This window comes from Oncorhynchus nerka, linkage group LG22, assembly GCF_034236695.1.
Source record: "Oncorhynchus nerka isolate Pitt River linkage group LG22, Oner_Uvic_2.0, whole genome shotgun sequence".
NCBI lineage: Eukaryota > Metazoa > Chordata > Actinopteri > Salmoniformes > Salmonidae > Oncorhynchus > Oncorhynchus nerka.
This window is the reverse complement of record NC_088417.1, coordinates 17,613,312-17,639,478: the sequence shown is the minus strand read 5'-3', so window position 1 is coordinate 17,639,478 and position 26,167 is coordinate 17,613,312. Positions and strand designations below refer to the sequence as shown.

General features: G+C 41.5%; 3 protein-coding genes across 6 annotated transcripts; all 3 read right to left on the bottom strand.

Moving 5' to 3' along the window:
* Window positions 1-2,225: 2,225 nt before the first annotated feature.
* Window positions 2,226-4,445, bottom strand: LOC115104555 (transcription factor 24). Its single transcript, XM_029625911.1, has 2 exons — window positions 3,694-4,445; window positions 2,226-3,135 (listed from the first exon to the last, which is right to left on the bottom strand). Exons 1-2 carry the CDS (start codon window positions 4,129-4,131, stop codon window positions 3,028-3,030), a joined length of 546 nt encoding a protein of 181 aa, XP_029481771.1. The 5' UTR covers window positions 4,132-4,445; the 3' UTR covers window positions 2,226-3,027.
* A 1,821-nt stretch (window positions 4,446-6,266) lies between these two features.
* ppp1r42 (protein phosphatase 1, regulatory subunit 42) lies at window positions 6,267-18,432 on the bottom strand. 4 transcript variants are annotated; one of them, XM_029626346.2, is made up of 9 exons: window positions 18,331-18,432; window positions 15,324-15,562; window positions 13,031-13,197; window positions 12,292-12,430; window positions 11,005-11,121; window positions 9,018-9,135; window positions 8,703-8,834; window positions 8,303-8,441; window positions 6,267-7,695 (listed from the first exon to the last, which is right to left on the bottom strand). In XM_029626346.2, exons 2-9 carry the CDS (start codon window positions 15,453-15,455, stop codon window positions 7,617-7,619), a joined length of 1,023 nt encoding a protein of 340 aa, XP_029482206.2. In that variant the 5' UTR covers window positions 15,456-15,562; window positions 18,331-18,432; the 3' UTR covers window positions 6,267-7,616. The 4 variants fall into 4 exon arrangements, with proteins under 4 accessions (XP_029482206.2, XP_029482209.2, XP_029482208.2 ...); XM_029626349.2 differs by having other exon boundaries at window positions 8,303-8,438; XM_029626348.2 differs by having other exon boundaries at window positions 15,324-15,536.
* A 3,037-nt stretch (window positions 18,433-21,469) lies between these two features.
* Window positions 21,470-25,904, bottom strand: LOC115104928 (COP9 signalosome complex subunit 5). The gene is made up of 8 exons (XM_029626344.2): window positions 25,579-25,904; window positions 25,110-25,344; window positions 24,788-24,916; window positions 24,275-24,340; window positions 23,820-23,905; window positions 23,440-23,551; window positions 22,434-22,582; window positions 21,470-21,741 (listed from the first exon to the last, which is right to left on the bottom strand). The coding sequence occupies exons 1-8, from the start codon at window positions 25,713-25,715 to the stop codon at window positions 21,651-21,653; spliced, it is 1,005 nt and encodes a 334-aa protein (XP_029482204.1). The 5' UTR covers window positions 25,716-25,904; the 3' UTR covers window positions 21,470-21,650.
* Between the last annotated feature and the right edge of the window lie 263 nt (window positions 25,905-26,167).

Sequence of the window (26,167 nt, the reverse complement as noted above, 5' to 3'; positions counted from 1 at the left end):
ATTGTCTATTATAGTGACATAGTTATAGTTAAGTGACCGGCGAGATCAGGTGGGACCAATGAATGGGCAGATAGGTGTGTGACCAACAGAATAGGACTCATTGTATCTGTGCCATCATAGCATCTGTGCCATTTACACTATCTCCATTTTCTTCTTCTTCATTGGCTGATTGCTCCCAACTCATAGCAATCCCCACCCAGTTGACTACTTTAAAATGGTGGATGCCCTCAATGGCAATGTCCATGCTAAAACTGGTTATATATATATATTTTACCTTTATTTTACTAGGCAAGTCAGTTAAGAATTCTTATTCTTATTTTCAATGACGGCCTAGGAACAGCGGGTTAACTGCCTGATATGAACGACAGATTTGTACCTTGTCAGCTCGGGGGTTTGAACTTACAACCTTTCGGTTGTCCAACGCTCTAACCACTAGGCTACCCTGCCGCCCCATATCTGTGATGAATCCTCAATTTATCTCTAAGACAACAGACACAACTCCAATACCTGCGTCCACTTATATCAGTGCATTCATAACAACCTAACCATTTCCAAACTTCTATTCGATCAAATAATTCTCACATAGCAAATTACCAATTAAATGTTTTGTTGAATAATTTTGACGCTCATTGACTTCCACACAGAAATTCCTCACTTTGTGAACAGATTTGGGTAGAGTAAAACCCATCACTTAGCCTCTTCCTCTCTGAATACACCCAGTTTCATCAAGAGAGACAATTTTTTTTAGTTATTCTTTTGAATTATTAGGCTAAGTCTCCAATTTGCACATTTCAGCAATGTAATGGTGTCTGAAGACATAAAAGTGGACTTTCTAAATTGATTTCGGTCAATTCGATTTCAACTTCATAATGCCCGAATTATCTCAAAAGTGGCCTATAGTCACACTATAAAACACACTTTTGTATTATGAATAGGCTTAGTGCCTATAAATATACATTCCATGTATGTGCCTTGCATAATTATGGCCAAGACATGGAAAAAAAAAAGTTTTATGAAGAGTGTGTTTTGGTTGCAAAATTGTGCATTTGTGTAAAATACATAACAGGTCTAATAAAAACCACCAAAGCATGATTATCAAGAAGCCTTCTAAGACATAACTATTATGTAAAGTATATTTAACTACACTGAACAAAAATATAAATGCAAAATGCAACAGTTTCAAAGTCAATTTAAATAAGTTCATTTGGCCTTAATCTATGGATTTCACATGACTAGGCAGGGGAGCAGCCATGGGTGGGCCTTGGAGGGCATAGGCCCACCCACTTGGCAGCCAGGCCCACCTACTTGGGACGATCCCGCAGGTGAAGAAGCCGGATGTGGAGGTCCTGGGCTGGCGTGATTACACGTGGTCTGCGGTTGTGAGGCCGGTTTGACGTACTGACAAATTCTCGAAAACGATGTTGGCGGCAGCTTATGGCAGAGAAATTAACATTCAGTTCTTTGGCAACAACTCTGGTGGACATTCCACGCTCCCTCAAAACTTGAGACATCTGTGGCATTGTGTTGTGTGACAAAACTGCACATTTTAGAGTGGCCTTTTATTGTCCTCAGCACAAGGTGCACCTGTGTAATGATCATGCTGTTTAATCAGCTTCTTGATATGCCACACATATCAGGTGGTTTGATTAATTTGGCAAAGGAGAAATGATCATTAACAGGGATGTAAACAAATGTGTGCACAAAACTTAAGATTTTTGGTGTATGTGCCACGACTCCTACCGAAGGTGGCTCCCCTTCCTGTTCGGGTGGCGCTCGGAGGTCGTCGTCACCGGCCTACTAGCTGCCACGGATCCTTTTCCCCCTTTCTGTTCATTGGTTTCACCTGTTTTGTGTGTAGGCTGATTAGTCGGGCTATGTTAACCAGTAGGCCCGCCTGCTCTTTGTGCGGGATTGTTTGTGTTGCTTGTGTGCACGTTGGAGGTTAACGTGGTTGCCGAGCGTGGGTTTTTCTCTGGACTGTTTTAGTCCCCGTGTTTGAGGCATTTGTTTAATGTGCGCCCTGTGTTTCGTGGAGTGGCTGATGTTCGCCGTTTGTGCATTAAATAGCACGACCCTGAACTATCTGCTTCCTGCGCCTAACTTCGCAACCACTACACCCAGATCGTTACAGTATGGAACATTTCTGAGATTTTTTTATTCAGCTCTTGAAACATGGGACCAACACTTTACATGTGGCGTTTCTATTTTTTTCCAGTGTAATATATTTATCTGAGTCAATACATGCAGGCAAAAAAATGTCATATTGCCAAATAATGTTTACTCATAATTCCTTTTTAGGCAAATAATAAAATGGAATCCCTCTTGATTTGTTAAAAGATATAGCTTGTCTTCAATGAGAGAACATGTTTATTCACTTACAACTAATACATCTCAGTAAACGTATTTACAACCTACGGAGTGGGAGACATGTCATTATTTTTATTTCTCAAGACATTATCAACAAACACATTTACAACCATTTCCGTAAGAAAGAAGGGGAGATGAAGAGGCTCCTACCATTGTTGAGATTGACAGACCACTTCACATGACAGATGTTAAGTTATTCACACATGCATTTAGTGCAAATGTTTTAACTGAAAGTGCATAGCCAACAAGTCAAGCCCGAAAGATCATTACCCAACACATGGAATTTAAAATAAAAGTATACACGGTAATACCTCCAACAAGTACATAACTGCAGAAAACAGAGCAGAGCAAGGCCAAAATAACAACAGAGAAACACTATTTAGGCTTTCTCAAATGTTATATACATAAATCCCATAATATATTAATTTACAATGTGTTTCCTACAATTGCAAGAGTTGACTGTCTCGTGACTGCCCCCTTTACATGATATGAAACGTCAAAAGCAGATACTTCAATTGTTTGATGAATAAAAAGTATAATGTCAGGCGACGAACCACGGTCTGCTATTCATTTCAAAAGTCCTCATGGGTGGATTCTGCTGAAAGAGTCTTCATAATTAATGGTCGTCTGAATGAGAAGTTCCTTATGCAATGGAAAGATTTATGTCCTTGAGGTTGACGATGATTCACCTCGATTTTCTGTCTGTTTTGAATTGTTCAGAAACTGACCGCTGGCTCCGACGTATAACCTGGATCGCATCGGCCACTTCTGTTGAGATAAAAAGAGAACACATCCTCTAGTGAGTGCAGTTGACTAATTTCAATGCACCTGAAATGAGAAATTGTGTAAGATATTGCTTTAAATATTTAATTGAACATCATTTATGGTGCAAATTGGTGCTTTCAAGAATAACAATTCCGCTCTATATCATTGAATTAATAATTAATCATACGATGAAGCCTATTCGTGTTAAAGATCTCTGTGATATAAAAAGTGGTGCATTATTAAATGCATTTTATGCCTGCATGATTGACCATCTCATGTTCATAATTAGGGTATTATCACTTAGGCCTTAGACCAGAGTTATCTTATGCTCGATTTGAATGTTAATTTAATGTAAATTATGATTATTGTTGTTATTATTAACCTACTATTTTTATAGTATCATGATTTTTTATTCCATTATGTGGTATATCGAATAGAGCTGAAAATACAATTATCTCACCACAACACAATTATTACACACAGAAACACTTTGGCAGGTTAGTTTCAAATGTCATTTCGAAATCAATTAAAAATCTAAATGTAATGGCCGGGTCTACTTACTTTCACAGGGTGCAGGTAACCATCACCTTTCAGCGAGCGTAAGGCCTCTGTTTGTCTAGTGCTATCTCCCTCATCCATCCCTTCCTCTTGCAAGGTCTGAGTCAGATGGGCAATGTACGTGGTGGCCAAAATCAACACGTCGAGCTTGGACAGTTTGGTGTCCGGTGGCACCGACGGCAGAGTCCTCTGTAACTCAAGGAACGCGCTTCTCAGGGTCTGCACTCGACTCCTCTCCCGCGCTGCGTTGGTTGCTGCCGGCCGTCCTCTGCCACAGAGCCCACCGGCCTGGACCACCCTGGAGAGCTGCAGGGCCTCTGGACGCCGACTGTCGGTGGTCAGCATGTCAGGACTGGGGCTGGGGCTAGATGTGGGACTCTCATCCATAACTGTCACTGGGCCATTTCCACTATCCATGCGGATCGTCTGTCTTCCAAGCATAGGGAGCACTTATTAACCTGACGGGTAACAAATGTCTTGTTGATGAATGTACATTTCCAGATGTCTAATTCCTAAACAAACTGAAAACACCCAGATTGAAAGAAAACAAGTTATCTGTATTTCATTTTTTTGAATAAATCTTAGATTTGCCTACAAAAAAATATAACGTTAATGTAGGCCTATTCACCAGTAGATTAGTGTGCGTAAATGCATTAGATCTGTAACAGGCCACGTAGGTTGCTGAAAATAAATAAAGGCATACAAAATCTTCACCCTTGCCTTGAAATGTGTTTGCACTTTGATCTTCTGTATGACTAAACATTCCATTGAATATTCATGTGTTTAGAAAAAGATTAGTGGAACGTCTGTATTGAAACAAATGATATATCCAATTATGCCTATTGGTCAATTTACATTACACATATAAAGCATTCATTAAGCTACATTTTCACTATCAACATGGCATAACAACATTGTTCCTTCATTATTGCAATAAAACGGAAAAATAATCACATTGAGGCCAACGTGTGCTTAACCTAAGAAGGCTGCGTTCCCAAGTTCAATTTGACATAAGAATGCGAATTTTATCATAAATAGCACTATTACTATATATGTGGCAATTTAATCATTATTTGGTGTGATGCAGACTACTGTAAATCGTTACCAATTATTGTGCATGTTCCATCATTGGCCTAGTTTCACAGCGTAACTTAATATGTTTACATAACCGACTCTGCTTGATGATGATGCTGTTATCAAGAAATCAAAACCCTCTGAAACAAAATAATATTACTTTGAAGGTATTCCAAGCCATGACGTCAATGAAAATATGGAGAGCTTACCTTCAAATTGACCCAAAAGCTTTGTCTTGAGTAACGACATCAAGGCAATGCGAAGAGAATCTATAGTGCACCACAGACTCCACTGCTGCTCCAATACGAGATGGAGAAAAGTTGTCGTGCCGCTCCAAGTCCGGATAATCTTTATAAAGAGGCGCGGTCGTGGAAGAAGGTGCGCAGTGGGGATGTCCACGTACGTAGCGCTCACCTGAGGAGCCTCTAATATATTGCATACACAAAGAGCTGACAACTTTTTCACTCCAGAGTAATTAATCACAAGCCCTTAAGACTCCCTGCCAGTGAGAGAGACTTACTGCTCTTTTCCCTTTCGCAACATGTTTCTGTCGAAGGGGAGAGTGGAGAGACCTCTTTTCAACGCCGGAGACGTTTTTCTTCTAGCAAACTAATTTTGGGGGACGGTACTTCTCCCAAAACCATGTATTTTTTGTCATAGCCTTTGGTCACATCAATAAAGAGGGGACATATGTGTTATTAACATCATATGGGTAATGAACTGATTATATGCCTTAGCCTACCTGCCTTCCTACCCAAGTGCTCTGTCATTGCTTCCCACTAGGCTACAAGAGGCCTATATCAGGTACCTGCCCAAATAAACAGTCCCTAATATTTTGGTACTAATACTTGTTGCAGACTCCAATGGTTGCAACAGACCATGATGACAAGAAGACTAGGGTTAGGGTGATATGCAAAATTGACTAATTGCCAGGGTGCCTTGAGTTGCAGGTCACAAAATAGTATAATTTCCATTAAACAGCTAATAAATAAACTCTAAACAGTGCAATCAACAGGCATGTATGGGGAAATACTTGCGAGACTCATAAATTAATCACTCTGATTTCCAGGGTCAGAAAACGGAGATGTCGGCAAATTAATTAATGGAATTATTCATAACATGCATATCCTCAGACTGTTCTTAATAAAAAATGTTTTTGTAAGGATGGAGTAACAGTATTGCTCCGGGCCACTAATTATGAGGTAAAGCAAAGAGGGTTAAGTAAGCTTCGTTTCTTAATTACCCCACATCTTTCAGGGGTTACTCCGACATGTCTTTAAAAACACATTCAGACGCTCGGGGGTGAATTTAGACAGGGGATAATACAATAACCAAAGCAATTTTACTCCTCTCTCAGCGAGTATTATTTCCACATTATGAGGGAGTGACTGCAAGGAGTGACATTAGGCTATCACGCTTTTTTGTCAAATAATATGATGCTCTGCAATGACTATTTTGTTTGAAAAAAAAACAACAAAAAAACAAGAAGGTTCCTGTTCCAATTAAAACCTTCACCATTTATTCTACAATAATAATTTATGACAATGCTGGGCAATTAAGTGCATATCTGACATCATTACACACGGTCGGTGTCCCACAAAACATGTAATTAATACAGCAGGGGGAAAAAGACAAACTACACTATCAAGGACACAGATAGCGGTTATACTCAAATTATTATTTTTTTAACGTTATTTAATTTGTATAAAACACAAACTCAGATGGGATTTGCGGTGTGGACTTATTTGACATAGAGTTCTGGGATATAACTTCCAAATTGGTGAAAATGGTATTTGTAAAAATCCAATAAAGCCATTTGTATGAAGTGAGTTGTACTTCCCAGCATGGACACACACAAACACCATTATTTGGCATTCAGTCATTTCATAAATAGACACATCAGATCTTACACTCTAAAATCCAGGTATTGTAAAATTCTTATCAAGTCCACTCAGGTACACAAAACAAACATCAAACAGGCAAAGGCCAAAAAAACATAGATATAATATCAGACACTGTTTTTATAGGGCAGCTATTGTTCTGTCATAATATTTTAAGAATACTTCAAAGGTAGTATATATATTATGACCATAAAGTGCCTCTACTGCAGTCCATCAGTCCCTGACAGTGAAAGACCATAGTGTAGACTCTTTCATATTGAGTGTGTTAGGGGTCAGGTCCACCCCTGATGTGTGGTGATAGCAGTGGGAGGTTATGTGCAGTGCTTGACTTGGGCTGGAATAGGTGCCGATAATCATTTTGGGTCCCGGAACTGTTTATATTTAGTTGCAGGAGTTCCACAATAGTTTCTAGTTAATATTCTATAAGAGATGCAGTAGAACATTTTAGGTGCTGGTACTCAGCTCTAGTGAGCTCCTGCCCAAGTCAAGCACTGGCTATGTGTTTTCTGTAAGGTAAAGTTTAGGCGTGAGAGGGTCACCAGAGTGTATATTATGTGTGTGTGTGTTAGAGGGTCACCAGAGTGTATATTATGTGTGCGTGTGTGTTAGAGGGTCACCAGAGTGTATGTGAGAGGGTCACCAGAGTGTATATTATGTGTGCGTGTGTGTTAGAGGGTCACCAGAGTGTATATTATGTGTGTGTGTGTGTGTTAGAGGGTCACCAGAGTGTATATTATGTGTGTGTGTGTGTGTTAGAGGGTCACCAGAGTGTATGTGAGAGGTTCACCAGAGTGTATATTATGTGTGTGTGTGTGTTATAGGGTCACCAGAGTGTATGTGAGAGGGTCACCAGAGTGTATATTATGTGTGCGTGTGTGTTAGAGGGTCACCAGAGTGTATGTGAGAGGGTCACCAGAGTGAATGTGTGTTAGCAGAGCTGGCATGTCCGTCTTACAGGCCGCAGACTTTAGCATTGTCGGCCACATCACTAAGCAGCCCCGCACTCACTGGGATCTTCACGTTCCGTGGCCTAGGAGAACAGAGAGAGAGAGCTGACTAGTAAGTGATCATCAGCCTCTTCATACTTCATATTTGAGTGGTATGAAAAAGTAGAAAGCAATATATGTAAATTAGCTATTAAAGAGGAAGCCCTGAATGAATGGTTCATATGATACTGATGGTCAACACCAGGCCGACAGCAGGGAAGGCAACTATTTATTTGCATGAAAAGAAAGAAGAGCATTTGACTAATTAATAGCAGGCCATTCCTCAAGCATGTATATACAAATGGAAGGAAACAAGCAGTTAAGTTAAACGTCTTGATGTTAAAATCACTTACTTCAACTGAGATACAATATACATTTGCCTCTAATTTTGGTCTGAATTAAAGAAGAAATTAATCAATGATCAGACATGGGTGGAAGAGCCACTGTATTCTAAATCTGTCATATTGAAAAGTTTAAAAACACTGAATGTTTCTTTTGTGTCCCATATGGATGTATTAAGACTGTCTGTAACAATACATGACCAAATAAAACATTTTGTATTGATTGTACTGGTGACAGGCATTGATGATATCTTGATGTGAAAACCTTTGCTGCTGCACTGGGTGATAGGACTATAGATTGTTACGGCACCTCATTGCTGCGCTGTCCAGTTGTGAGTGTTCTGAGCGGACCTTCCTGCTGGGTCTCCCACACCCCGGAGGATTCCTCTTTCCCAGGACGTTGGCACAGTTATATTTGGATGAAGGATGGGGGCCCATGTGGAAGTCTGCTGCAACACAAACAAAGCGAGTCATACAAAGCAAGTCATACATACACCTTGTCACAGTTCTAACGATACTTCGGACATACAGACAGCAGGACCAGAGTAGGGAGAGCGTTGTGCGCCTTGGAGCAACGTTTGTGAGGATGTAACATGGGATATGCACGTTTCAAAAGTGCAAAGTGAGTGTCTCTTTTTAAATATTTCTTAGATATGTGTATATGTCTCTAGCAGAATGATGTAAAAATATATAACAGTACATTATCTTACCAGTAAAGGGATAGGTGATCTGGCCTGTCATGATTCTTTCATCTTTCAGTTTTTTCTTGGCGTCTTTCGACGCTTTCCAGTTAATCAGGAACTGCCTGGACAACTCATTAATTTCCTTCCCATCAAGTTCGTCTGCAAAAACAACATTATCATCATCTACAATTAAATTACGTCCTGTGTGTTATAGAGCTGATATATTTTCTGTAATTGTAGAGAATTACGTAAAAGGCATTAGTTATTGAAAAATCATTTAATGTGAAATGCATAATGAAATTCCTATGATCATTAGGTGGATGTACACAACTATTTTCTCACTCAGGCTTTTGCACACAGTTATCAGCCTGTCTCTGTACTTGGGTTTGTGGCACACAGGATTTCCACTCAAATCCATTCGATGCAGCTGAGGCCATTGGCTGAACACCAACTCTATATCCTAAATAGAATACAAGAAAAATACAGAGAGACTTATGCTTTACATACTGTACTTACAAATGTAAAGGTGTCAGACACTATATTGCAGAGTCTCTGTAGTCTTTACATGACAAAGTGCGGGAAACAAAATGGCACTTTAACCTTTGAGGAAGTGAAAATGGAGCACTCTATAGTATCCATATATAATGTGTCTACGGACTGTACTTTCCACAATGAATAAGATGTCATATAATTAACGTAAATCAACAAACCACTCTCCAGTGGGAAAATCATACTATCAACAAAAAAAATCAAAGGTAGCACTGCCAAGAGAAAAATCCAAGGGAAAAGGTGTAAACAACACATCAGCAGTTAAAAAACAACAACATTTAAACAATGTTGTTGTGTGACTAACAAGTTTTCTCTGCGGGCACCTTCCAAGGGCTCCTCTAGCGTGTTGCCTGTCCTGCAATGTGTGTTTATCTAAAGGCACATTAATCCAAGCCTGGAAATATGTATACTCTCTGGACGCGCTCTGATTGTTCATTGCCTTCCTGTCTCGGCCAAAGCGCTTACACTTTTCCAGCCCGCGCTGCAATCAGTTCAGAGGGGACCCCTTTGGTGCGGCGCGCTCCCAGGCTTTGATAAATGATCGTGTCAGGGCTGTCACTCACAAGGGCCTTTGCGAGGAGTGGCTCAGCGCCAAATTGCATCCCCTGCGGGAGCGCGGAGACTAGAGCGGCCCGGACTGGACGAGCACTGCACGGCGCTAAACTGCTGGGCCCTGGTTTCTCACTGGATTTAATGATAGGCCAGTTACGAACCTGTATTTGACCAGCGATTAAATTAGTCCGTCCTCTCTGGTCCTCTCTACCCCGTGCCGTGTGAACGGCCTCGGTAGATACCAGCCCATTTGTCACCCTGGCTGACTGCCTGTCATAATATATTTTTAAAATCTATAATGCTTCCTCGGGATTCTGACCACACTGGGTTGAAGGCGGGATTGATCCTTCACGGTGCTGTCTTTGCAGGATCAATAATGGCAGAGGGGTTGTATAAATTAAAGGAGATATCCACTAAATATGAGAACATGAGAGCTCCCTCTGACACATGTACAGCAATTACCTGCAGAAGATTGCTCTGCTCAGTGGAATATCATTGTGTTGAGTGCCAATGTTACCCACGCTAACATTGTGCTTCAATGCTGTGTCCCAAAGTGATATTATAGCATGGATGAAGAGACATCCTTTTAAAAAGAATTCAACCATCCAGCCTTTCAGATCCATAGAGAGAGAACAATTATTTTCCTCAGAAGTGGAGCCACAGGAACGCACAGCAGGTCGTTTTTCAAGGTCAACACATTGAACAGAAACCGTATCTCTGCTTCAAATGAATCTCCCATCAAGTTTAGTGGTGCTGCTGGGGAGGAGGTATCAAATGCTGTACTCACAGAGAAAGAGGAAAAATCAGCCTCCTAAGGAAGGAGAGAAACTTGCGCTTGTTTAAAGCTGTCAGCAAAGGAGGTCCTGGGGGACCAGGCCGCTGATTTGTTGAATAATTCTGACCTTGTGCGAGTCGCAGAGACTGTGAACCTCTGGCGGGATTTGCAGGATTTGGTTCTTTAGCACCCTGCTCTCCATATCATTTCACACATCACTTACAGAGAGCAGCGCTGCTATGTTCATGTTACCCTGATCTGTTTATAGTCAGCGTGTTGATTTGAATACATCACGGCACACATCGTTTCTGTGATGTGGTGGGGGTTCTTTTTCGATTGCACGGTACGCTCACAGTTGACATTTTTGTCACGTAGAGTAAGTAGTGACTGGTATTAGCTAACTCCATCAGTAGCTGTAGTTTTTTTTTAATGAGGAAACGTAGGAGCTCTTACCTGCATGTCCTGTAGCTGGTTGTCTGCAGCAAAGAAATGTGTGAGTTTCTTTAGAATGGCAAGATCTCTGACATCATCTATGTTGTTCTTATTGATATTCAAGACACCTAGAGATTCCTGCAAAGATAAGTGAAACATTTGAAAAACTACTTGAATAATATTTACAACCAGTATATATTATTGTCCCTTGAGTACACCTGTAAAATGGTTCACCAGATTGCTTTGGTTCTATATTGGTTCAGGGTGGCCTAGTGGTTAGAGCATTGGACTTGTAGCCGGAAGGTTGCAAGTTCAAACCCCCGAGCTGACAAGGTACAAATCTGTCGTTCTGCCCCTGAACAGGCAGTTAACCCACTGTTCCTAGGCCGTCATTGAAAATAAGAATTTGTTCTTAACTGACTTGCCTAGTAAAATAAATAAATAAAAAATTGGTTCTATTAAATACTGCTGTTGAAATTTGATACCCGTCTTAGTTTCAGTCCCTTTAACTAGAGCCGTTGATAAAAAGTGGGAGCTTTAACATTTGCACTGCAATTTCTTTAATTATCAAAATAAAGAAAAAGGTGAGATTTGCAGTTTGTTAATCCAGGGCCCGAGGGGTAAACAGCCATGGTTGATCTGTGAGACCAGAAAGCTCTCTTTGACATCATCAAACCCAGTACAATACCACTTTTAGAGACCTTTGCCAGACAAGCACATAATGCAGGTCGTGAACATACGTATATGGTCTTATTGTGTTAAGGCGTCTGCGTACGAGGTTTGTCTTGCTCCTAGCAGAACTCGGCTAGGCAAAGCGAACGTCTGTGCCTCGCATACTCCCTTAAAAATACATTTTCTTGAAAAACAGGAAAAAAGTGCCAATATTACTTTTTGTCCCTCTTGAGATGGCCTAGCAACAACATACAGCTACACTTCCTCAAAATAGTCCGAATCGATCTAAGATAAATCAAGGAATCTGTCTTAGTCGTGCAATTTTTCATCTAAGATGTTCGGTGCAGTATTTCTCAAGTGAAAAAGTGTGCATGAAAACTAGTCATCTCTCGTTGAATGACAACCAACACGTCATTGAAGAATCCCTACTGTTGATCAATCACCAACGAAGGGGTGTAGACTTCGGCTACAGAACTTCGGCTTGCCTCAAGAAAAAATGTGTGCTCGAACAGCTAAAAAAAACCTGCCAAATGCTGCCGAACACAAAAACGAACATAAATGTTACAAAATGTATTTAGAATATATGCGCACACTGTTTAGACTGGGAAGCATACAGTAAGCTTTAGTGTGTCTTACAGCGAGGGAGAGGAGAGTCCTGGGGTCAAAGAGCAGCTTCTCTCCACTGGGGAGTCTCTGGCCCTCCATGTGGAGCTCCTTCAGCTCCCCCAGCTCCTCTAACCCCTCCACCACCGTGATGCTGTTTCCCCCCAGGTACCTGATATGGCACAGAGAGAGACACACACACACACACACACACACACACACACACACACACACACACACACACACACACACACACACACACACAAACGTAAGAGATATACACACATGCACGCCAAGACAAAAACATGGGCGAATGGAGAAACATGGACACATGCACACAGACAGTCAGAGACAGTTGAATATATCTCCAAAGCTTTACCACAGACGTCATACATTAAAAGGGATACTTTGGGATTTTGTCAATTAAACACTTTATCTACTTCCCCAGAGATAGATGCACTTCTGGATTTTACCTCTTCGTCCAGTATGAAGGAATTTAGAGAGAATTTCACAAGCCAATGCTAAGTAGCGTAAGCGCAGTGAATGGAAGTCTACAGGAACAGCTAGCATGTTAGCTGTTGCCATAGACTTCCAGTTATTGTGCTAACACTAGTTAGAAATTGTGCTAACGCTAGTTAGCAACTTCCTTCAAACTGCACGCAGCGACATAAAAATGGTATCATCGAGTTCATTTATCGCCAAGGAAGAAGATAACGGGCTTCATTGCCAAAATCTCTATGGATCCATTTAAACTGGACAAGCTCCTACTCACAGTTTGGAGAGCTTCTGCAGGCCGGAGAGGTTATCTATGTGAGTGATGTTGTTGTTCTGCATGTATAGGTGAGTGAGGTTGGAGGCAAAACCCAGGTTGCAGATCTGGCTGATCTGATTGTCGTACAGGTAGAGGACTGTGAGATTTCTGCACATGGAGAGATCGTCCTGCAACAAACAAACATAATATCCCTACTAGGGAAGCACGATATATCGGTAAGCATATCGGAAACGGCCGATATTAGCTAAAAATGCCAACATCGGCCCGATGTCTAGTTTAACGCCGATGTGCAAAACTGATGTCAAATCTGACGTGCATACCTATATAACGTAGGTAGATGACGTGCATACCTATATAACGTAGGTAGATGACGTGCATACCCATATAACGTAGGTAGATGACGTGCATACCTATATAACGTAGGTAGATGACGTGCATACCTATATAACGTAGGTAGATGACGTGCATACCTATATAACGTAGGTAGATGACGTGCATACCTATATAACGTAGGTAGATGACGTAATGACTTGAAAATAAAGTAGAGCCGCACACTCTAAGAGCTCAGATGCAAAAATGTAATGTCCAAAGTTTCGAGCCCCGGTACACAATACCAAGTAGGCGCTATTTTTCAGATGTTGCCCTACCAGAGTTACACAGTATTGTTGAAACGCACATCTATGAGCTACTGCTAAGGGCGTCACTGCTATTAGCTTCACGACTGACATTTGGATCAGCGACGGCAGCCCCATGATCATGCGGAGTCTGACAGCACAGTGGGTCAACGAGGATTTCGTACTGAGAAGAGCCGTATTGCATGTTCAAGAATGTGCTGGTTCTCATTCCACTGCTGCCATTTCAATGGCATTTGAAAACATGTTTAAAACTTGGAAACACGAACACACTCCTAGCACCATTTGAACAACTGACTGGAGAAATAAGCTAACCCTCTGTCATGGCACTGAAACGCCTGCTCAACAAAACTACAGACAGACCGTGGGGTTAACTTTACAAAAGTACTCGAGGCTGTGAACAAGTGATTCGGTGGTATTCTCTCTGAGCCTCTTTACCGTGTCGCCACCATGCTCGATGCTAGGAACAAGGACCGCTACTTCGATGCAGACAAGAAACAGGGTTTACGTGAAATGTTACAGAGACAGCTGGACAAGATGGAAACGGACACAGTGACAGTGCGCACAGAGGAAGAGAGGCTACGGACAGACAGAGCTGAAACTTCACTGTTTGACATGTGTGATGAAATCCTGGTTGAAAATGAAACGACTGAACAAATGAACAACGAAACAGCACTTGTTTTGTTGAATAGGCCATCTATTCCTCAAGCAGGCCATCTATTCCTCAAGGTGTCCATCTATTCCCCAAGCAGGCCATCTATTCCCCAAGCAGGCCATATATTCCTCAAGGTGTCCATCTATTCCCCAAGCAGGCCATCTATTCCTCAAGGTGTCCATCTATTCCCCAAGCAGGCCATCTATTCCCCAAGCAGGCCATATATTCCTCAAGGTGTCCATCTATTCCTCAAGCAGGCCATCTATTCCTCAAGCAGGCCATCTATTCCCCAAGCAGGCCATCTATTCCCCAAGTAGGCCATCTATTCCTCAAGCAGGCCACCTATTCCTCAAGGTGTCCATCTATTCCCCAAGCAGGCTATATATTCCTCAAGCAGGCCATCTATTCCTCAAGCAGGCCATCTATTCCTCAAGCAGGCCATCTAAACAAGACTTCCTTTTCCTCTATGCCTCATTTCCAGTGGTATGCACACATGCCTCAGTTCCAGTGGTATGCACACATGCCTCAGTTCCAGTGGTATGCACACATGCCTCAGTTCCAGTGATATGCGCACACTTCTGTTGAGAGAGAAATACACGCACACACAGATCTGAATGTGACAGCAAGTCTTTTCTAAACTTGATCTCTGGGCATGAGCAAGTAAGTGAAAGAAATAGGTTTTGATTAAGTTTGACTGGTAATGGGACATACGTAAATGCCAACAAAATAACTTTCTGGTCAGTGTGTGTGTGTGTGTGTGTGTGTGTGTTTCAACTATTTAACTGTACTAGAATACATAAAAGGCCCCTAAAAATGTTTATATTGGTTATCGGTATCGTTTTTTTTGGCAAGGAAAATATTGGATATCGGTATCGGCCAAAAATGTCATATTGGTGCATCCCTAATCCCTACCATTAGAAGCTAAAAGAGAGAAGCACAGAAACAAAACATAGCTAGCCTATATTAATTTAGGTAACAGTATTATGTCTTGTGATATCATACTTACAATGTCCTCTATGTTCCTGTTGGAGAAGTTCAGATGAGTGAGTTTCTTGAGGTAATTTGGGAGGGAGTAGCTTCTCTTGTTTTTGAAATGGTTGCTGGATTTGGCAATCAGATCCATGGTGAGGCGGACCATGATGGCTCGTTACAGAAACTGCTTCAGAGTGGATCCTTCTCAGCTTCAGCCAAGCGCTCACAGAAAAACCACCAGAAACATCTGAACAAGGGAAACACATGAACTAGCTGTAAAGAGACGAGTCAGAAGGAAAATACATGTTATTGGAGTTATGCCACAGAAAATGTTTGTCCTTTTCAAAAATATATATTTCATCAATTAAATATTTGTGATATTAGGTGCTCATTGAAGTAAAGTGGAATATATCTATGTCTAAATTAAACTGAATGTGTATAAAAGGAAGCTGATAGCATTTGTCAAAGTCAGTACCGGTAACTGCTGCTAAAAGCATTAGCTGGTCATTTTTATTCTCACAACTGGCTTTACACCAGAAAGGATGAGAGGTGCAAAGGTGGGATGGGCACTCAATTAGTGGAAATTAGGTCCATCTATTCCCCAAGCAGGCCATCTATTCCCCAAGCAGGCCATCTATTCCCAAAGCAGGCCATCTATTCCCCAAGCAGGCCATCTATTCCCCAAGCAGGCCATCTATTCCCCAAGCAGGCCATCTATTCCTCAAGCAGGCCCTCTATTCCCAAAGCATGCCATCTATTCCCCAAGCAGGCCATCTATTCCCCAAGCAGGCCATCTATTCCTCAAGCAGGCCCTCTATTCCCCAAGCAGGCCATCTATTCCCAAAGCAGGCCATCTATTCCTCAAGCAGGCCCTCTATTCCTCAAGCAGGCCATCTATTCCTCAAGCAGGCCATCTATTCCCCAAGCAGGCCATCTATTCCCCAAGCAGGCCATCTATTCCCCAAGCAGGCCATCTATTCCTCAAGGTGTCCATCTATTCCCCAAGCAGGCCATCTATTCCTCAAGGTGTCCATCTATTCCCCAAGCAGGCCATCTATTCCCAAAGCAGGCCATCTATTCCTCAAGCAGGCCCTCTATTCCTCAAGGTGTCCATCTATTCCCCAAGCAGGCCATCTATTCCTCAAGCAGGCCATCTATTCCCCAAGCAGGCCATCTATTCCTCAAGCAGGCCATCTATTCCCCAAGCAGGCCATCTATTCCTCAAGCAGGCCATCTATTCCCCAAGCAGGCCATCTATTCCTCAAGGTGTCCATCTATTCCCCAAGCAGGCCATCTATTCCCAAAGCAGGCCATCTATTCCTCAAGGTGTCCATCTATTCCCCAAGCAGGCCATCTATTCCTCAAGGTGTCCATCTATTCCCCAAGCAGGCCATCTATTCCTCAAGGTGTCCATCTATTCCCCAAGCAGGCCATCTATTCCCAAAGCAGGCCATCTATTCCTCAAGCAGGCCCTCTATTCCTCAAGGTGTCCATCTATTCCCCAAGCAGGCCATCTATTCCTCAAGGTGTCCATCTATTCCCCAAGCAGGCCATCTATTCCTCAAGGTGTCCATCTATTCCCCAAGCAGGCCATCTATTCCCAAAACAGGCCATCTATTCCTCAAGCAGGCCCTCTATTCCTCAAGGTGTCCATCTATTCCCCAAGCAGGCCATCTATTCCTCAACGTGTCCATCTATTCCCCAAGCAGGCCATCTATTCCCAAAGCAGGCCATCTATTCCTCAAGCAGGCCCTCTATTCCTCAAGGTGTCCATCTATTCCCCAAGCAGGCCATCTATTCCTCAAGGTGTCCATCTATTCCCCAAGCAGGCCATCTATTCCTCAAGGTGTCCATCTATTCCCCAAGCAGGCCATCTATTCCCAAAGCAGGCCATCTATTCCTCAAGCAGGCCCTCTATTCCTCAAGGTGTCCATCTATTCCCCAAGCAGGCCATCTATTCCTCAAGCAGGCCATCTATTCCTCAAGGTGTCCATCTATTCCCCAAGCAGGCCATCTATTCCCAAAGCAGGCCATCTATTCCTCAAGCAGGCCCTCTATTCCTCAAGCAGGCCATCTATTCCTCAAGGTGTCCATCTATTCCCCAAGCAGGCCATCTATTCCCAAAGCAGGCCATCTATTCCTCAAGCAGGCCCTCTATTCCCCAAGCAGGCCATCTATTCCTAAAGGTGTCCATCTATTCCCCAAGCAGGCCATCTATTTCCCAAGCAGGCCATATATTCCTCAAGCAGCCCATCTATTCCCCAAGCAGGCCATCTATTCCTCAAGCAGGCCATCTATTCCTCAAGCAGGCCACCTATTCCTCAAGCAGGCCATCTATTCCCCAAGCAGGCCATCTATTCCTCAAGCAGGCCATCTATTCCTCAAGCAGGCCATCTATTCCCCAAGCAGGCCATCTATTCCTCAAGCAGGCCATATATTCCCCAAGCAGGCCATCTATTCCTCAAGCAGGCCATCTATTCCCCAAGCAGGCCATCTATTCCTCAAGCAGGCCATCTATTCCCCAAGCAGGCCATCTATTCCTCAAGCAGGCCACCTGAACAAGACTGTATTCATTTTCCTCTCTGCCTCAGTTCCAGTGATATGCGCACACTTCTGTTGAGAGAGAAATACATGCACACACAGATCTGAATGTGACAGCAAGTCTTTTCTAAACTTGATCTCTGGGCATGAGGCTGAGTTGACATGGAGAGCCTCTGATTGATTGAGATAAGATCTCCACTGTGCAGCTGCAAGGTCAGTGAAGCCCTCGGGACTGGATGGACAGCAGTTAATCACGTTCAAAACAACTGACACAAGCAGCAGTTAACTTACAGGATAAACACAAAGCCACATACATAAATGCTCTGTAGCAACTAACGTTAGCTAACTAGCTAACTGTTACTACTACTGTTACTAGTACTGTAGATAACGGTAGACATAAACAACACACTAGCAAGGCAACTAACTTTAGCCTTTCAACAAAGCTGTCAGCGATAGCCAGCCAAAAAATAGGCTTTCAAAGTACATACAAATCTACCTACCACTGTAGTATATGCACGTGTCCATGTAATTTGGCGATAAAAGAAACTAATGCTAAAGATGCGGGGTGAGATGAGGTGAAAGTTTACACTCGTGTGTGGATATCCTTGTTGGGAATAGTTGCCATGGGAACAACACAGATGAGCGTGCGGAGAGGACTGCGCAGTTCATCTGCATACTTTCCTATGCAATAAATATATATTTTATGCAGATAATGTTAATTTCCTTTCTCTACTATATTGGAATAGTAACAGATTGCTTACAAGTACGCTAATTAACAACCACTGATTTATTTGAGTTTTTCGAGCATGAGCTGTTTACAAACTGTGTCTATGGTTTACACAAGCGTCAATCAAATTGTGCACCATGTGCAGTTGCAGTCAGAAAGATAGATAGATAGATTGCTATTGTGCTCATTACTAATTACTTGCAATGGTTGTCTGTATACACGCATGTAATTCTTGTCAACGCTCTGTTATATTTAACTACAAAACTTTCCCCCCCCCCGATTATGAGTTTTGTGAAAAATGACCAAAACACAGGCCGTTATTAATGTGAAAAAAAATTACCGTGCCCCAAAACTTGAGGATATAAATTAATTTCCTTTTTCTTATAGTACATTTCAGTTAAAAAGGAACCCAAACGTAACTGGATCTAGAACAAACATAGGAATTCACAAAGGAAGTGGAGATGAATTACATGGCTTTGGCAGAAATTAATTGGCTGTGCAGTGCATTACATTATTGCTGCAGTCAGCATTCAGGTAAGAAAACAAAACACTTCCTTTAGATTGTTCATTTCTCTGTGAACCACAGTTTTTTGCCATTTGTATCTAGATCTTCCAAATTGTTATATATGCATCCAAAATATTTGTGAATTGGATTGCATTTCACACTTAATTACCTTTGGGCCAGACTTTTCTGGCTGAGTATATAAAAATAAATATTGGATAAATATAGAGAAAGCCAGAATCAAACAAGCTAAATTCCATTCAGCACTTTTCCTTTCTTCAGAAATAGCCAGTAAACAATTCCATTCAAACACCATTAATCATGTAGTATTTTATGTACCTTTCTGATGATCAGCTACTTGTGTGGTATTGATCTCTGAAATTAAAACTGTTTTGCCTTTTCAGTGGTGAAATGTAAAACAATTTATGTCCATGATCCACGATTATATGAGGTCAAATGTTAAATAAAGATCAAAGAGTGTGGAAGATGTCAAACAGACAGAAAGGCAGACAGACATACACACATAAACAGTAAAACAGAGTGAATTTAGTAAAGATCTTGCAGCTACCCCTGAGGTCAGGCCTCTATTGCCTGCGGACTTGTACATGAGGTAACCCGACACCATGTTTATCAGTTTCTCCAACTTTCTGGGCTGAATGCTGTCCCACTTCTCCCCTTCTCTCCAGCCAAGATCACATTGCTCCCAGTAATACTGTGTATAACACGCCAAGCAGGCCGGGGCCACAGTGCGATTGGCTCAGTGAGTCTCAGCAGTGACCCGTGCATTGTTATATAATGTCAGGGCCCGGGCTTCCTGCGACTGAATGACTTGTCTCCACTTATGCATGCAGAGCACTTGGCAGGGAGGAAATGTAGCGCTATGGGCCCTTATTTCCCCCCAAACATAGCTCCCCTTTAGGGCAACCAGTGAGTTCCAACCCCCTTCACTACACCATGCTTGTTGATCGTGTTCTGAGATCCAAAGTAAACAGGGCCTATAAGGGCCTAGTGATAAATAGCTATTCATCTTTAGCCTTATCAATCGTCTGTTCTCAGAACTACAGTTAGTTTTTTAAATCAGTATTACATCACCCCTGTTTATTATTCCAATTAATTTTCAATTAATTCACAAAATTAGATGGAATTTCACTGTTTCATGGACGATTTGGATAATAGGAAGCATATTTAATGTATGCTTAATGAAAATAAATGTAACTTACATTGCAATAGTATTGACTGCTTGTCTTTCATTGGAATTCACATTTACTAGTTTCCACTGTTGCATAGAAATGTTCATCTGGTGTTGATCATAAGATTTACATGCAGGCCTAAGTCAAATCCTTTCAGTACGGAACACTGGTCTTATATTTAAATGATCCTTTTACAAACCTTGCATTAGGTAAAACCATTACTAAGAAAGCACATTCCATATACTCGTAGAGCATCTAGCCATAACAGTACTTAGCTCTTACAGTAACAGTACTGTAATGCACTTAATGGTTTGGCAAAACCACTAGCTACAGTGGATTCAATGGACCATGTGAGGGGAAAGCCAATTGTTCACTCTTGTTAATTCCAAAATTCTCAAATTGCATTAAACAGTATTCAATAAGTTTCCTATTTCTGAAACACCACATTAGGATACACACTTCACCTACTATAATAATGTAAAAAGAAAATCATTACAAGAATTGGTGCCGAAAGCCCATGTACATGACAAAATACAGAGACCCATTCAATCAGCCCAAAATATGGTTCAATGCCTCTGCAATGCTGCATCGAAAATATACATCCCTCCAGTACAATACTACAAGAAAAAAAAGTATTATTGCATGAAACTGTGCCAGAGCTGCTGTGAAGAGCAGACGGGTTGTGTGAATAGACTTGTGTGCATGGCTCCTGTCTCTGTGCTGCATCATTGCAGCGGCGCAGCTTGACGACTCCGTCACCCTGAAGGACTGTGTACCATTGAGACAACCTGCCCCGAGAGCCACTCCACGGAGATATCTCGACCATGCCAGCCAGTGTTTACGTTTGAGCCGATGCAGCAGCTTGAGTTTGTTGTTCCATTATGTAATGCTATGATTGGCCAGAGTTGAAATGACTGGCTAACTGGTTGTAGATTTTTTTAATGGAGAAATATGTAACCATGGTCTTTGTTAAAGTGTTAGGTTGTACTCTACTCCAGCCAATGCCAAGCAGCCATGGGACATGACAATGGAACAGCACGGTGTCATGTTGAACCCAAAGGAGCATACCATTCAAATGTCTGCAAGCATTCAAAAAGAAGAAATCTACATTATTTTGTGTATACTTAAAGAAAAGCAATTAAGTTAAAACAATATGGTTCATCAACCTCAGGAATACTTCACTGAAAACTTTAGTCAAGGAAATAAATACCGAACGTAGATACACTTTAAACACCACTATTTATTTACGTGCACACAGGTTGAGATCAATCATTCACTAACTTTCTTCAGATAATAAGTGACAGATCATTCTGCTAACAAGAATCTAAATGCTAAACATACACAGTAATACACACCCACACACACATACGAGGCGTGAACTCGACTTGGGCCGTTTCGGGCTTAGTTGGCAGACGTGTTGATTTGATTGAAGAGTTTATCCTTGATGACTTGAGACATCAGACCATGAATCGCCTCAATGGTCGTCTTGCAGCTAGAATAGCCAGGGGAAAAAAGGAAAGTGAAGTTTCGCTCTGGACATGAAGAGGTGACACAGATTACCTATCAATCAACAGACCGGGCAGATTAATAAACAGATAGGTGTTGCATTCATGGGAGAAACTCAAGAAATCCCAGCTTGAATAAATAAGCAGACATTGATTAGTTAGGTAGGACATGCCACCAGCTAAAACAGTAACTAATCATTCGTATCACATCTACACACAAATAATTTGTGATCAAAATGGTTGCAAAACAAATCGCAATAATAGGGATATTGGATAACTTAAAGGCCTAAGCAGACCAGAGATTTAGATTTTACATTGATGGTGTTCATCAGACAATATCATAAGACAGATCAATGACAATTGATTTTGTTTTTGTCAGCCGTTTATTTCACTACTGTGGAGTTTAACAGCATTGGTTTACGGTTTTCAATAACATCAGCAATCATCATCAAAGTAACAGTAAATGAGGAATTATCAACACTCCAGTCAGTCAATACCTCCGCCTAAACAAAACATATGGTGATGTATGCTTCTATGTCAACAAACTATTGACCATGACAATATTAGAGAATCACGCTATGAATCAATCACTAAATAACCCGAGGTCTGGTACTGAATGCCAAATCAATAAGTTAGCCAAAAATGCCTAATAAACATTATCTAAACTGTGTTGCCTTACCTGTCTCGTGTAGCTTTGGCCAGTTTGTCCTCAGACTTCCTGTCGTGTGTGTCCAGGCCCAGCATGAAGCTTCCTCTTCCCAGCTGAGCCTCCGACTGCTCCAGCTTCTCAGACAGGTCAAACACCTGGCCTGTGGTGTATTCTGAATTCTGCGGACATAAGGTCACACACATTGGATTATGTACCTATATGTTATATTGTCATGAGACGAAAGTATACGATTAAGTTCATCAAAGTGCGTGGAAGCAGTAGCGTATATACTGGTCCGTATGTGGGCTTTCTTTACACACACACACACGAGAATGTTCACGCACAATTTCACCACCAACTATTTTCTTCACCGCTACTGGGACATTCAATACAAGTATGCCGAACTTGATAAAGGCTTAAATGGCTTGCCAAGTCGCCGTGAAAAGGGATCGTGAAAAGGTTTGCCTAAGGTGAGGCCGTGTTTTCCACGGAGCAGGTAATTAGGAGACAATGACAGGGGCCCAGACTGTGGTAACAGTGTAGTCACTGACAAAGCCCTTTGCCAATGGAGCAGCCAATTCCTGACAACTAGTCAATCCATCTTAATCCAGAATGCCCAGAGTGCACTGTTTGGATAGTCCGCTGCCTTTAGACTGTTTAGCCAGAGCGGCGGCATCCACAATGGGAATTCACTGGGGCTTTCAATCTCTAGAATGTACTGGCAATGAGGGAGATGATCCATAGTAAACCACAGTGACAACTGTGTCACATCTCCAACGTGTAGATTATGTGTTTGCAGGTTAACGTGGTGGCCTCAGTCATATTAATTAACCCATTTTTGTAAATCTGTTTACAGACTTTAAAAAAACAAACATAAAATGGCTATTAATAACAATCTAAATAAACAGAGGGATTTTTATTCATATGCAAGACCTCTACTTCAGCTGCTCCTTGATTCTGCATTGAGTTGTTAGATATCTCATTGTAAAGTGTTCTTGAACATTGCTTGATATAGAGTTATATTCCAAACACTTACCGTCAGAAGACTTGAAGAGCTCAGAGTGTTGACCCAGTATTTATTCCAGAGGAGCTCCAGTAATTTCCGGTCGAGGGAAGACTTGAAATAAGTCACCTCCAGGGCATAATACCTAAACAAACAAAACCCCATGGCACTTAATGAATAATTACACAATGTCAATTAAATGAAGAATATATTACCTTTTTATTTACCACAGTGTTACGAAGGCATTATTAAAACATAATAACTTGAACTTGTGTTATAGGCTACATCAACCTAAACACATGTTTTTATTTGAAGTAACTTGTCATGGTTATACATAGACAATTTGCAAGATAATGCTTAAGATTATTTGTGTGCCTAAACATTCTGCCAGTTAAATGTCCAACAGGACTCACTGTTTGCAGTGCACACCGAAGTCTTCGATCTTGTTCAGGGGAATGGTCTGATACTCAGAGGGTCCTTCATCAGGAGGTTTGTAACCCTGAAAACACAGACAATTATTAGACTCATTGATAAATTGATATTTAGAGAGAGGAAATGTGGTCTTAAAATATTTGCCCAATTTGATAGAGACACCCAGCTATCCATTAAGGAATTAGCCAATTAAGGAATGGAGACAATTAACACAAGTTTACACAAGATTGACAATTAATCATAATATTATTTATTATAGATACAAGAAAACCTTAAAAATAAGTGTTCCATGTTGTATGGGTAAAAAAAAACTGTACAAAAAATATATTATGTATTTATGAGTGGAATATCTTCTGCAGTAATTTTGTACCCAACTTGTCTAACGTAATAGAGCTAAAGACTGAAATAATTGCAATAAACACATTTTACTCCTTACTTTGGGATATGTTCTGAAGGCGCCAAGATTGACTTTCCCTGCAGATATGGTGCGAGTGGGGTCAATCTGGGAGGGAAACAGATACAGTAGAACAGGAAAATGCATTCTGAGGTCAGACAGTCTCTAGAGATCACCCCAAGCCGGCCACCAGGTGTGAAGTTTTTTTCTTAACTACTGCTGCCAGTGTATTCAAAGAACACACTTAATTACCCTATGCCCTTGAGACTGGAGCACTGCGAATCCAATCAAGTGCAAATAACATCTACAGTTACAAAAGCCAAATATTTGCCCATGCCTCTTGGTGAACGACTACCATACATCAACAACCACTAAAGGGATGCCTAAACCTAATTGCACCCCTCTCAGTTACTCATGCATTACTTTGTACCTGCAAATTCAAAAAGAAAACCAAAGTACCGTATTTAGGAAATGCAAATGGAAAATTCAAACGTGTATTTCGCAGGTATTGAGCTACTGAACTATATGCTAAGGTTGATCTTTCACTGTACTCACCACCACTGCCACAAAGGGCTCTTGAAACTGCTGGTTGAGCATCTGAGTGCTGACATCGATACCTGACAACCAGCAGCCGTAGCCTGGATGACTGTGGTACCAGCCAATGGCGTTCTCCAGCCGACCAACCTGACAGTTCACAAATGGCATCAGCATCAAGTCAATGAAGAGTGTCCATTAAGAGATAATGGACACTATGTTGAAACTATGTTACCCTTGTGATAAACAGTTCTCACTAAAATATAATATGTTTTATCAATCCTTTTCTGCACCATTGAGGACGAAAAACACATCCCTCCCTTCCAGGAGTCAGTCATAATACCTGTTTGGCATTCTCAATGTAGGCAGCCATGTATTCATAAGCCGCAGCCTGCGCGTTGACCCGGGTCTCTGTGCCCTCCACTGGTAAGGCAAAGCTGTCCATGATGTTCATGGTCTCCCCGTCCACTTTCCCCAGCATCAGTCCCATCACCTCTAGGTTGCCTCCGGACCTGGCGTGCATCACCATTTTCAGCAGCGCCAGAGCAGAGATCTTGCAGTACTTAAAGTATTGATGACTACGGGACAGAAATCATAGTAGTGTGAATTATGCATAAGTTATAATGACATGCATTTGTCATTGCCAGTGCAGCTAGCTAGCAATGTAGGGAGAATTTCCATTGTTGACATGCTAACTAGCTAGCCAATTTAGCTAGAAGCTAGCTGGTAAAGCTACGTTAACTCAGTCCAACAATGAACTAGCAAGCAGTTGCAAAGAAAAGCAACTGACAATCTATAAAATGTATACTTACTCCTTTGTCCATGGCTTCGCAGCAAGGATTTCTTGCTGTTGTTTTTTGTCATATTTATAGATTTCATCTATGCTCTGAACTTCCTGCATACTGTTTTGTAGCTCCCATGTTTTCTGTGCCATGCTACTCCCTGCCATTTTGATAAACTGGTTTTACTACCTCTCTAAAATATAACGTAATACCAGAGAAAAAAGGTAGATAGAACTAGAGTGCTATCAAACGCTGAATAAAAAAAACTCTAGCTAGCTAATTATAACATAATCAAAAAACCGGTATCCCTTGCTCATCTACTTGTTCGGGGAGCCATGACACTGGTCTGTACCATGCTGTGGGAAAGGAGGACATGCACGTTTCAAAATATAAAATATTAGGTGATATTTATGTTCAGTTCATGACTATAGCTACATAGAAAACTATCAAATTAGCCCAGAAATGTATGGAATTTAACAAATAAACTCATGCTTTTATTCACCAACAGCTCAATAAAACACCCATTGACGTGATGGTTGAGTCCAAACAACACAGCAGACGATGTGATACAAATCGAAATACTGACATCTTCTGGGGAATGTTTGAAATGCAGACGCTT

What these genes read in the sequence shown, in the direction of transcription:
- ppp1r42 (XM_029626346.2), bottom strand. Translation starts at nt 15,455, where the DNA reads ATGGTCCGCCTCACCATGGATCTGATTGCCAAATCCAGCAACCATTTC. An exon ending in ACAGGAACATAGAGGACATT is followed by an intron (nt 13,198 to 15,323) that starts GTAAGTATGATA and finishes TGTTTGTTGCAG; the next exon opens with GACGATCTCTCCATGTGCAG. An exon ending in ACCAGCTACAGGACATGCAG is followed by an intron (nt 9,136 to 11,004) that starts GTAAGAGCTCCT and finishes TATTCTATTTAG; the next exon opens with GATATAGAGTTGGTGTTCAG.
- LOC115104928 (XM_029626344.2), bottom strand. Translation starts at nt 25,715, where the DNA reads ATGGCAGGGAGTAGCATGGCACAGAAAACATGGGAGCTACAAAACAGT. An exon ending in TTCGGTGTGCACTGCAAACA is followed by an intron (nt 23,552 to 23,819) that starts GTGAGTCCTGTT and finishes TTGTTTGTTTAG; the next exon opens with GTATTATGCCCTGGAGGTGA. An exon ending in GCTCTTCAAGTCTTCTGACG is followed by an intron (nt 22,583 to 23,439) that starts GTAAGTGTTTGG and finishes TTATGTCCGCAG; the next exon opens with AATTCAGAATACACCACAGG.
- LOC115104555 (XM_029625911.1), bottom strand. Translation starts at nt 4,131, where the DNA reads ATGCTTGGAAGACAGACGATCCGCATGGATAGTGGAAATGGCCCAGTG. An exon ending in GTTACCTGCACCCTGTGAAA is followed by an intron (nt 3,136 to 3,693) that starts GTAAGTAGACCC and finishes TTATCTCAACAG; the next exon opens with AAGTGGCCGATGCGATCCAG.